This window comes from Pieris rapae, chromosome 13 (genome assembly GCF_905147795.1).
Source record: "Pieris rapae chromosome 13, ilPieRapa1.1, whole genome shotgun sequence".
In the NCBI taxonomy this organism is placed as follows: Eukaryota; Metazoa; Arthropoda; class Insecta; order Lepidoptera; family Pieridae; genus Pieris; species Pieris rapae.
The window spans coordinates 8,259,285-8,271,748 of NC_059521.1; the positions used below are offsets into that span (position 1 = coordinate 8,259,285).

Genomic DNA, 12,464 nt, shown 5'->3' on the forward strand with positions numbered 1-12,464 from the left:
GTGTTGGGTCGTTTAATATAATGGAGGCAGCATGAAAATGCATCATACGAAGCTGCCGTGTAAGCCCCAGATTCGACTATGATTTAACGCTGACCTGTAGACTTTAGGTCTTTCACCAACTATAGCTATGTCCCAGTAAACATACTAGAATTCATAATTAAGCCTTCTTCATCGTAAGATAAAACTAAACATCGTTATACGAAAATAAATGTCTTGTATGATTATTTTATTTGTCTTAACTTACATAACTCTCTTGACAATACGCTTATTATATTCTTTATTTTTTTTTATTTTTACATTTAGGTACATAAACAGAAAATAGATTGATTAGATTCATATAGTTATTACACACTAAACAACATTTGAAAATCTGAAACCCAATTACATCTATACACAGCATTTTACACTAAATATCAACCACACAACATACACATATTAAACTTAATGACAAAAAAGAAAAAAATATATATATATATAATTATATAAATATATATATATATTAATTAATTAAAATATGTAATTTAGGACTAATATGACTCAGTACGAAGCATCTTCCTGAACCAGGTCTTCTTATGACTGAAAATCTTCCAGATACCGTTGCGAAGTCTGCTTGGAGAGTTGAACGACTCACAATTAGCCATCGAGACATATAAATTTGGGAATAAACTTTATTTAAGTTGGAATATAATTCTACCGTTATCGCTTTATCAGTCATATCAGAAAGTGGTATTTAATGTAAAAATAATGAATCAATTATTTAATTCGCATAATAATTATAAAAGTTTTAAATTAATTCGTTTAAAAAAAGTTAAAGCAATAATAAGTTGTAATAACTTTTTTATAACAATCAAAATAAATGTATCAAGCCAGTTTAATGATGATCTTCAAATTAATAAAAACCTTTTCCTTATAATAACTCAAAAAAAGGTATATAAAAAAGTAAAGTGTCAATTTCTTTGCAAGACTATATACTATATTCTGATTATTGACTGAGTTCATACTCTCAATGTACCTATATGTAGTTTCATACTACTAGAACTTTACCATATTTTCATTTATTATATTTCTGGAAGACATTGCTTGTATAGGCTAATACTCCGAAAGGCCATCAGTTATAAAACAAAGTCATAAAAATAATAAAATAATCGCGAAGCATAAGCTAGTGCGCATTCCTACCGCTCCACAGTCCACGTAGCCCGTTGCAGTGACTTCGATTTCACTAACAATTTATTGTTTCCCAAGCCGTGTACTAAATACAGAACATATTCAACGTGCAACATTCAGTGTAGTGGCACTCACCCAATTTCGGCCCGGTATTTTATCGCTTACACGGATATAAGCTTATTTTGGGCTCAGCTTTAAGCTCGAGATGAAAGATCAAGCATTGCTTTAGGTTAGGAGTTATGTTTTAATTCTCTATGATAATATGTCAGTAACACATAAATTGTGAAAAAACCGAATCTCGCAACGAAGTTCTTCTACCGTATAAAGTGGTAATATCCATGTAATACTAAGTCGGTTTTTAATTCAGTTCCTAGTTAAGTGACCTTCCGTCTTAAGTTATTACGTAATTAGCTAATCTAATGACATCTTATAGTGACCACAAAAATTACATATCTTATGTTTAAATAAATATATATACTTGCCATGGCACGGAAACTTTTTCTCACAAGTAATACATATTAAGTTAGATTGTTAAGTCCTTTATACGCACTAATTGTATTCTAAATTTATTTTGAAACTGCCTTTTTTTACGATGGGTCAGTGATTCAGTGAGTGTAAGACAGAAGTAAGAAAATAGACTGTTATCATTTTTAAACTACAGGTTCAAATTGAATAAAATTTGAATTGAATATAGATAAATATACTAAAATATAGTCTAGGCATTAAGGAGAAACGAAGTTTGCGGAGGCAGCTAGTATGTTTATAAAATCCCTGCTTGGTAAAAAATTAAGTCTTCTAACGTTATCCCCGAACTTAAAAGAGCTCGAATATGACGTGAACAGCTGCGAGAAAAGGATGCTACGACCGTGGCCCCAGATTATGCAGCAGATTTCAATTCTTATTAAACAAACTGAATCGTTTTACATGAAATTTATGGTTTTTGCTAGAACTAATCTAACTAGTAATTTTGTTTTGAAACAGATGATAAAATCAATGCCAATTAAACTTGAAGTTACTGTTTTGCAAAAGAAAAATGTATTTATGTATGTAGGCATGCCTGGGCTTTAATATTATATAAAAAAATTAAACGGAAAAGTCTTAATGGGTGGAGGGAATAATTAAGATGGGCAAATCATACTATTTCGTAACATATGAAAATTTGTTACAGCACGCTTGCGGCGCCTAAGATCCATCTTTATTAACATAACTAGCTGCTTCCGCGAACTTCGTTTCACCTTAATGCCTAACCTACCTTTTTAGTACATGCCAACATGGAACATTTTGCTATGCTACCCCCTTTTTTATTTTTTAAAAACCCTAATATCTTACGGAACACTAATTTTGTTCAAAATTAAATATAGCCTATTTTACTCGTGGATAATAATATTATTATTATATTTAAATAATAAATAAATAATATTAATAATGGAGTAGCTTTCGAATGGTGAAAGAATTTTTATAATCGGTCCAGTAGTTTATGAGCCTATTCATTACAATCAAACAAACAAACAAAGTTTTCCTCTTATTAATATTATTAGTGTAGATAATATTTAGCTTAATCTAAAGAAAATATTTATAAATAACTACTACAGAAGTGATAACCTAGTGGCTTAAACGATCGACTCTCATCCCTGAGGTGGTAGATTCTATCCACGGCTGTACACCAATGGACTTACTTTGTATGTATATATACGCTTGAACGGTGAAGGAAAACATCGTCTGGAAACCGGCTTGCCTTGCCGAATAGGACGGCGTGAGTCAGGTATAGGACTAATCATCTACTTACCTATTAGAATGAGACATGATAAACACCGTGTACAAAAATCTAGCATACATGTTCATCTGTACAGCTTCTTTCAAACATAAAAAATGACTTTATATACCTACAAAGTAATAGATATAAGTATCCTAATTCAACGTTGAAGTCGCGGCTATAAAATACACCAAAAGTCCCATTATCCCATGAATTATGGTTACCGCAATGACATTTGTTCAAATCCAAGAATAAATTCAAAACTGAAATGGTGAATAAATGTAACACGTGACAGCTCGACGTAGTATTTTCCTATTTTTCTCAGAGCTGTATCTATTTTGTGCAGGTGCGTTTAGGCGACGTATGGATTTGGCTTTTACGTTTATAGTATGAGCTGATGTCTCCATCGAATTGTAATAATACAGTTTAATACTCCAGTATAATATTTGAATAAAAAACACCAAAATGATCCTATTGTCTAAGCATACGATATTTAAAAAGTTTTACATGAATTAAGCCCATCCATGACCAAGGAGTTTCTATTATAGTGCTAAATTGTATTTGTTACACAATTTTACAAAAACACAAAGTTTCAACTTAATGCTAATGATATATATTTTATATGATATAGTTATTAGTTTTATACTAGCTTTAGTGTACTAACATACGTGGTTCCGTTTAAACTATGAATATTCAACTGTTACTGGAGTCTATGACTAGCAACAAATATATCTGTTCCGGGGAAATAGCTTATGCGGGGCCATAGCCGATAGACAAGCCGTAATTAATCAAATTAAAAGAGTCGACTGAATTCTCACACAAAACACGCGTCTAAAACAAAAAAATCTAATTGTAAATCTTAACCAATTCGAATCCACCAGGACACACAAAAATTTCATCTAAGGCGCTTTAGGAGTTTAATTACAGACACACGCAACAAATAACTACAAATGAAGATTATTTTAAGATAATACCCAAAATTTAAAAATATCATTACGAGCTTATGCCCAACGCTTACTCGATTACGAGACTTTTTTTTATAGAACTGGGCAAACGGGCAGGAGGCTCATCTGATGTTAAGTGACACCGCCGCCCATGGACACTCTCAATGCCAGAGGCCTCGCGAGTGCGTTGCCGGCCTTTTAAGAATTGGTACGCTCTTTTCTTGAAGGACCCTAAGTCTAATTGAAAAAAAAATTGACATAAAAGCTAAAACATATATAAATAGTTTCCACTAATACAAACAAGGAAAACAGCAAGGAGAAGGTATAACTCCGTTTAGCATAGAATGTTTTCCTAAACATATATTTTATTATTAACATTCGTAGCTCGTCTTGAAAGGAATGTCGTGATTTCATTTTAGAAATGTCACTAGATGTCGCTCCTCACCCCTCTTCGCTAAAAGAATTTTAATATACAGCGTGCGTTCTAATCTGAACTTGCATTTGGTTTGTAAGTTGGGAAACTATTTTTCTAACGCCCGGTTTCAATAACAAAAATACTTAGCATTATATTTTATTCTACATAAAATTGGGATTCTATCTTCATATATAAATTACGCATAACGTTGTTTGACCGCTGAGGACTCCTAAACTACTGAACCGATTTTAATCAAATTTGCACACCGTCTGCAGTTTGATCTACGTTAAAAGATAGAGTGGCTTTCACATACATATTATATGTATATATATAATTTTACAGTACATGTGTATGTCACTGTACTCCTCTTAAACGGCTGCACCGATTTGATTGATTATTTTTTCTATCCGTTTGGGTGGAGCCCTGGATACTTTTGATTCATAAATCAGCCCGGCAGATGGCATTGCAGTCAGTACTTTCATACTGTGTTTCATATTCTAATCGCATGAAATATCATGCAGGACAACGTCTGTCGGGTTCACTGGTAAAATATAAAATATATGTTTGTATTGTAACGTAAAGGTTTCACTGTAACTTGTTCGTTTGTATAACACTGAGTTACGTGTCTTTATTTTAATATATTTATTTCTAACGCACAAATATACAATTATTTACAATATTCTTAAGCTACGTAGTATTAATAATTAATTAATATGACTTTAAAAAAAAGTAAAAAAAAGGCTTGACCTATGGCACTGTACTTTAAAGCTGTTTACTAATTAATTAGATTTTTCAGTCAGTTCTATAATTTGTAGTAGAAATAATTCGTAAGAATACGATACTTAAAGAAAATAATAATAGTTTGGTCGTTGAAAAAATACCTATACAGTAGTAAAAAGCCTAATCCAAATGACAGAAGGTAGAACTTGGCCACTGATCAATCAGTCAGTAATGAGTAAAGTCGGTCTTGTCTGGGTTGGGAGCGTGCTCGCCACAGATTCGGCTCTTCTCAACTGTAATTAACAGAACTAAACACTGTACCGTCAACCATAAATAGTTTGGAATTATTTTATTGTATAAATAAATTTATTTTGTGTCTAATTATATTTTTAATTAAAAACACAACGGCTTATTCGATTTTTAAAATTTTTGAATTGTCTTGTCTAAAACAACTGCAAAAACAAAGAATAGAAGCACAACCATGGTTTGAAATAAGAATGGTAAATTGATATTCTTAATGAGGTCCTATGTTTTATTGTCTTATTGACGTCTGCAAAAATAGGTGACATTATCTTGCTACGAAAGATATACTCGTAATAAAATTTAAATACTTAGGCTAAAAATACATACAATTTTAAATATTTTTTTTTTAATTGATATGAATTAAGTTTCGGTAAACAGATAAAAATATTAAAATGTATAAAAATTGTGGCCCCGACCATAAATTAAAAAATATTACAAGAACTGTCTAGAATATGACCCGTAGACAATTTTCTTCTATCCATACATCTGGAGTTCACTTACTAAAATGTTTAACTAACTTGAGACTGGCGCTAACGAAGCAACTCTTCAGGATCAACAAATTGTTATAACTAAATTAATACATATTTTTAATTCGTAAACTACAATTTACTTTAATAACAAACACATATTTCGATATAATTTTGTTTTATTTTAAGAATTTATAATGTTAATAAAAATAAAAATGTATATAAATAAATAAAATTTATATTTAATACCATTTTCAATCATAATGCTGAATGTATAATTAACACTCTATTATTTCAAAACAATAATTAATGTAGACACATAAGTTCAATATTAAATTGAAATTAACTAAAATTTTCAACAACAAAAACTAAAGCTTGCGGAATATGCCTAAAAGAAGTATAAGAATATCCATAACACTAAACAACGTGCATCAGGAGCACACTCTACACACACACCCTCATGTACAGACGCACACTCCTACATCATCACACAAAACACCAGAATTAGGTAGTTTTTAGCCTAGATAAATGTATTTAATTTTAATGATTTTTTCCTTTCGTAAATGTTTGAAGCCTTTTGTAAATTATGTATTCTATATCTGGCTAGGTGTAAGAATAGAAAATAAATAAATAAACAATAAAATAAAAATATGAAAGTATAATCCTCCTGGCGCCCTCATTTTATTAATTTAGGTTAATTTTAATTATGAGATTTTTTATGAAAGTTTAATTTATGTTAATCATTGTATTTTGCTAGCTTATTTGTATGAGGTCCTAATATGTGCCAATTTGTTTAATTTAACGTTAAAACCCCATAAAAAAATAAAATCCATATTTCAAAACGTGTCAGTGTTTAAACGCACAACGCACAATGTAACCAATTCCATATATTTAAAACTCTACATTTGAGTGTATTAGCTTTTAAAAACTCAATTGACACCACAATAGCTTGTAAACTCGCTTTATATTTCATCGGAGTACAATGAACGAAGCGAAAAGGGGTGATAATTAATTTTTATTTGGCGCTTTGAGTTCAACGCTTGGAATATTGCCAGGTGAAAAAAGGCATTTCTAACAGGGGTTGAGCTTTACGATATTAAGATTATACCAGTAGGTTCATTTTTTATGTACATAGTGGTCCAACTAGTTACGTCAATAATTTTTTTAGCTTCCTCATACCTGTGTACGAAAATACCCCATGTATTTGTTATAATTTCTTTTTTTGTTTCTTTTTTCTGTTTTCTGCCAGGTTTCAAAAATTCATACCTTTTTTTCGAACAACTCCTCTGAACAGTCTCCTTTTTAAATGCGGTATCTCTACCGCATTTAAAAAGGAGACTGATGATGACTGGAGATGTGGGGTCTCTCTGTATCCTCATACAGAGAGACCCCACATCTCTAACCAACCCCACAGTATTTAGCTGCTTGGATAAGAATTGATCGTTGACGTTTTGATCAGCACCCGCCCTGAGGTGAGGACAATACTCCATGTGGGGGAATTTGCGCTTTATGTCGTTGCAGTGGAAGTGAACTTCTGGAAGACCACTTTACATTTTTCCTCCAAATGACCACGGAAGTGAACGTTGTTCGATATGTCAACACCAAGTGGCATTAAGAAGAGTGTCTTCAGAAGGAGTAGCAACATAGGGTATCTTTTCAGAACTTTAGAATTTGGAGATAATAAATCAGTAATATGTATCATACTACCATTATTAAAATGTTAGTGACGTTACTTTTCACGTCAAATATTATTTTTAAAAAACTGCCATCTAGATTTATACTTTCGTACTAATATAATATAGCAGCTGTCAATGACAAGGTCGCCCTGTCCAAACATAAAAACTTATAAGGTTAGTTTTCTTTATTAATACTAGGTGTCGCTTTTTTACACAAATATTTCATTATTATTCTGACTTTCAAAAAAATTTATATATAACCTAAGAAAGAAAGATGAAATATATCTGATAATGTTTATAAATTTATTTACAGTTTAAATGAATAAAATAAAATTTAATTATGTTCTATATTTGTTTTTCTTGTATGTGTCAGTCGAAATAAATTTGAATTCTAATGCAACAGAATGATTTAGAATTTTTTCGTAGAATTAAGACATTATTTAAATTTAAAAAATCAAAATATCTTTATTCATATAAGTAAACGATTACACTTATGAACGTCAGAAAATTAAATTAATTGTAAATTTACATTTATTTCGTGATAATAAAATATTAAAATGAAAACTGTTTTGGTTGGCGGCTTTTGCGCGTAACCATGAACCATTCTCTGAAAGTAAACCAAAGTCATGGCCCAGCTACTAGAAAAAATCTTTAAAACTTGGGATTAAAAAAGAATTAATTAATAGTTGAATAATTATACATTTGCTTCGGTCAACGCACGCTCTATTGACCTATTCAGAGATTGTCAACCATTTAATGAATTCATAATCAAATTACACCACATTTAATATAATAACAACACAAGAACTTATATATAATTTATTAATACATCGTAGTTAATACTTAATCGACATTAATACATATATTAAAAAGCATATTCTATAGATAAATATAAACGCAATATTTCATTTCTATTTTTAAGTTAATTGTTGTTTTCCATTAATAAATTATTTTCCAAAACAGTAGTAGTGTACTAAGCCTTTTCAATGGTCATATAATATGTATTTTAAAATGAAATTTTATCATGACGCAAAAGGTATACATTTATACGAATTTATGAACTGTAATCACTTATATTACAAGGCAATTTACGCTCATAAAAAAATCATTATCGTGAACCGTATGTCAATCAATGCTAAAATAATTTGATTGTTCTAACTGTTTCTTATAGATATATCGTGTTCATCTTAATTACGTAAGTTGAAGTTATAGTTGTGTATGGGATAATATAGTATGAAGTTTCAAGCCTCAGTGGGACAGAGTGAGAAATTGTAATTTTTTTTTTATTTAATGGTTAACATATACCCAGTAAATCGTTCTCAAGTTCTTCTATTTACAGTGAAGCGCACTTACAAAAAGCTTATTGGGGTTTAAATAGGTTCTCCTCAGGTTTAGGCTTCGTTTAAGGACTAGGCTAACACTCCTGGTTCGACACTTTTTTATTTTGTTTATTAATAAATACTTAAAGATATGTTCTATCGATTAATGAAATAAGTTTATATCTATCTAGTCTCGGCTTGAGTTAACGTCTTTTATGCCCAGATCTCTTTGCCTCATCTGCAACTGCTTGAGATTGCCACAGTTCCGCTTACCTTGTCGGTTCCAATCAAAGGCTTGCATGTTTTGTTGGGGATATAATTAGAATAAATTCCGAGTGCCTATCCATTTCCAAATCCGTCGTTCGATCCAATGGCGTCTATTGTACGTAAGCTGTATTATTACCATTATATAAATATACATAACAAATGCAAAATTTTGCGTTTGTCACAGATTCAGAAGGAATTTGTGAACAACATTATCGACACTTCGAACACTACCAAACTTTGGAATCGTCAAAATATATACATTTGTTAAAATTATTTCCTTTTTGCCACACGCCAACTTATACATAGCAGACTGTAATAGATTTATTAAAAGTAATCTGTAATGTATATTGTAGTTCATATAACTGTGATCATCTGTATAAAGCAAAAAATGTTGCAGACGACTGAACTCACACATTCCCAGCCGGAGTGGCAATGCGACCGTTTGCGCGGACGCATCTTAATATTTAATTTTTAAATGTTTAACGTGATATTAAGTGCTAGTTATGTGTTTCGTGTATTGAAATTTTTATGATGTTGTTCATTGTTATCATTTGTTTGTTTTTGACGCCTGTGTTTGCGAATTACGCTGAGAATATTACTAGGTTAGTATATTTTAGTTGTTAATACAATTTCGATAAACAAAAACTTCTACACAATGTACTTGAATATGAACTCAATTTTTTAAATGTTCTATAGTCTGTCTTGAAATACTCAAACTACAAACAGAACCGATATTGTTGTACAATAATATATTTTAATATATAATAAGTGGATCCATTTCTTCGTACCTACTTAGTAAAATCGCTTACAGTTTCTAAATAATCAATAAAAAGTAAATCTATGCTAATTTTATAAAGATATTTGTAACGAACTTAAACCTCAAAAATTACTTACCTTATATTATACATTATTCGTAACAAATCTTGTATTTTAATTACTACACAGTATTTAATTAATAGTTTCTAGGAAAAAATCATGGAAATTAATATGTAACCCTTCATTTTTAATGAACTTTAAAACCCCTTCAAGTGGATAACAATTTATCGTATTCCTGTTTTGTGTATGTTTGCTTAAAAGTATTCAGGTTTAAAATAATTTATTTCGTTTTGTGCTAGGATAATATTCCATGTTCGTTCTTCTCGGTTTCAAAAAAATTTGAAATAATATAATAGACCGGTCAATCTAGACCTAAAAATTAGAGCAAAGGTACATAAATTCCAATCGAGCTGAAAATCAATAAGATTGTTAAAAATACGACAAAAAAAATTTGAAAGTTTATTCTCCCCATCTTTCCCCTGTTTGGAACATTTTTAATTCAAGGTCAAAATGAGTTAAAAAGATAAAAAAAGAGTTTTTCGCGATTTTCAGCAAAACGGTAACTTTTAACAATATAATGAGTCAGTTCTATAACAATATTTTTTCCTTTGTTTTGAATAATTGCTTTGCAATCTGATTGTTTTTCCTGAGTACTGGAAGGTTGCTTTAGCTACAATTACCGAGTTTTATACTAAAAACGGTTTTAGAACATTGTGTTTAGATGTCGTAGCCAACTAGTTTAGTTAGCCGTTAAATCAACAGCTTCGCCTATTAACAGAAACAGCGCCGTTTAATTAGCGGCCTGAAAGATATTCAGCCAGTTGATCAAACAGTACTTCCCGCCACTCTCAAACTCGAAACGAAATTCTTCAAACTGTTATTGATATCGGCAAACCACAACGTTGATGGTGTTTTCCGAAGATAATTGACAAATAAGAAGTATAATGGACGAGTGTAGTGACAATAATTATGTGAATTTAGATAACATATATTGTTTATTAAATCCGTAGACCAAATTGTAAGAACTTTTAAATAAATAATAAATTAAATACAGTTTATTTTTTAGTTTATTTCAAGTAAATTGAAAAATGACAATCGTATCCTCACTAAGATCGTTGAAAATTTAAATCAGTGAAAATCTGGTCTCTCGACACTTTGTTACCAACGGATCATGAAATTCTTTGGACGTACACGTTGATCCAGAAAAACTGTGACCAGAGTAAAGGGTACTCGCTGTATGCTCTATTACCATCACCCAGGCGCTGTGGTTCGCCAGGGGCAAGTGAAATAAATTATCCGGCGAAACTCTTCAGAATTGAAGAGCGCGACTGAAGAAGATTTTCCAAATAAAGTTTTTATTATTTCACAGGTTTCAAGATGCATACTTAACGTGTTTGTATGATGCAAGCTTACCCTGTAACTGCAATCACGATTTCGGTTATGGTATATTATATTCGACCTCTATTTACGAGATCCAAAGCAAAACTTTCAAATCTAATCCGTTAATTGTTATTGTTTTGTCAGTATTTTTTTAGAGGCAGAGACCTGCTGCTCTTCAACTGTGTGACACTTTTTACGGCGTTTTCTAAATTACTTTCAGCAGAGACAAAATACTTTGTTATATGAAGTCATTGGCTTAGTGTCAACTGCATAAACTGTTGCGGTCAATTTCAATTGCAAACAAAGAAACCTTATAGTCACGGATGTGATTGAATTACGTCCGTTTTCTTTATAAACATATGTATTTAGTAACATATAATAATGGATATATATTGATAAGAGAATGGAAGATTTGGTCAAACTGGACGTAGGACGTCCAGTTCCAAATCCTACCCAACCCGACTTCACTATCCGCACTTTAATATATATTGCTCGTATATATGAAACCCTTTTTCATAATTATCTACACGTAATATTTTTTTTATATGTGAAAGCATATAAAACAACTGCAATTATAAAAAAGCTAATCGTATCGGCTACTAAACGGAAAATATAGCAAAATGCAATCCGCTTATAAAACAATGAAACTTAACTATATGTTATAAATTACTAACCTAACTACTAAGTTGCATAAATATTTTGATTAGTAATATAAATTAGAAGCGTAAACAAAATGTAAACAATAATTGTTTCTCACACTCGTCAATATTGAGCCATTTAGTTTTTATCACACTCATAAATTGTATTTTAACATTCTTATTTCGGAAAATGACGAATAACATAAGTGACATTTAGATTTGTAAACTTTTAGATAAGCCAAGTAAGTTTTAGCTTCGTAAAACAACTACCCGTAATTCTGTGCTAGTTATAAGCTCAGTTAGTTCAGCTCAGCTTAGTTAAATAAATTAAATCACAATTAGTCAAATGTATTAAATAATTTTTGTTTGTTTGTTCCCTTTTATAAATCTTTTTATTGTTAAATGTATCATGTATTCCATATTTGGCTATATTCTCAGTGTATTTGTATGTAATTATGTATAATTTATGTTAGCTGTAGGAGTATTAAATAAATAAATAAAATAAATAAAAAATAAGCTCATATTTTAAAATTTAAACCATTAAAGTCAGCTCCTACCCAGCTACAAATAAATTGATTTATGTAAACATATCGATACAAAAA

General features: G+C 30.6%; 1 protein-coding gene across 1 annotated transcript in view; it reads left to right on the top strand.

The window, feature by feature from the left end:
* The first annotated feature begins 9,450 nt into the window (after positions 1–9,450).
* The window catches only part of LOC111000178 (alpha-2-macroglobulin-like protein 1), a 37,013-nt gene continuing 33,999 nt past the window's right edge, over positions 9,451–12,464 (top strand). The window contains exon 1 of the mRNA XM_045630945.1: positions 9,451–9,630. Within this exon, the coding sequence (XP_045486901.1) occupies positions 9,557–9,630 (74 nt within the window). The 5' untranslated portion in view covers positions 9,451–9,556. The remainder of the gene's footprint in view (positions 9,631–12,464) is intronic.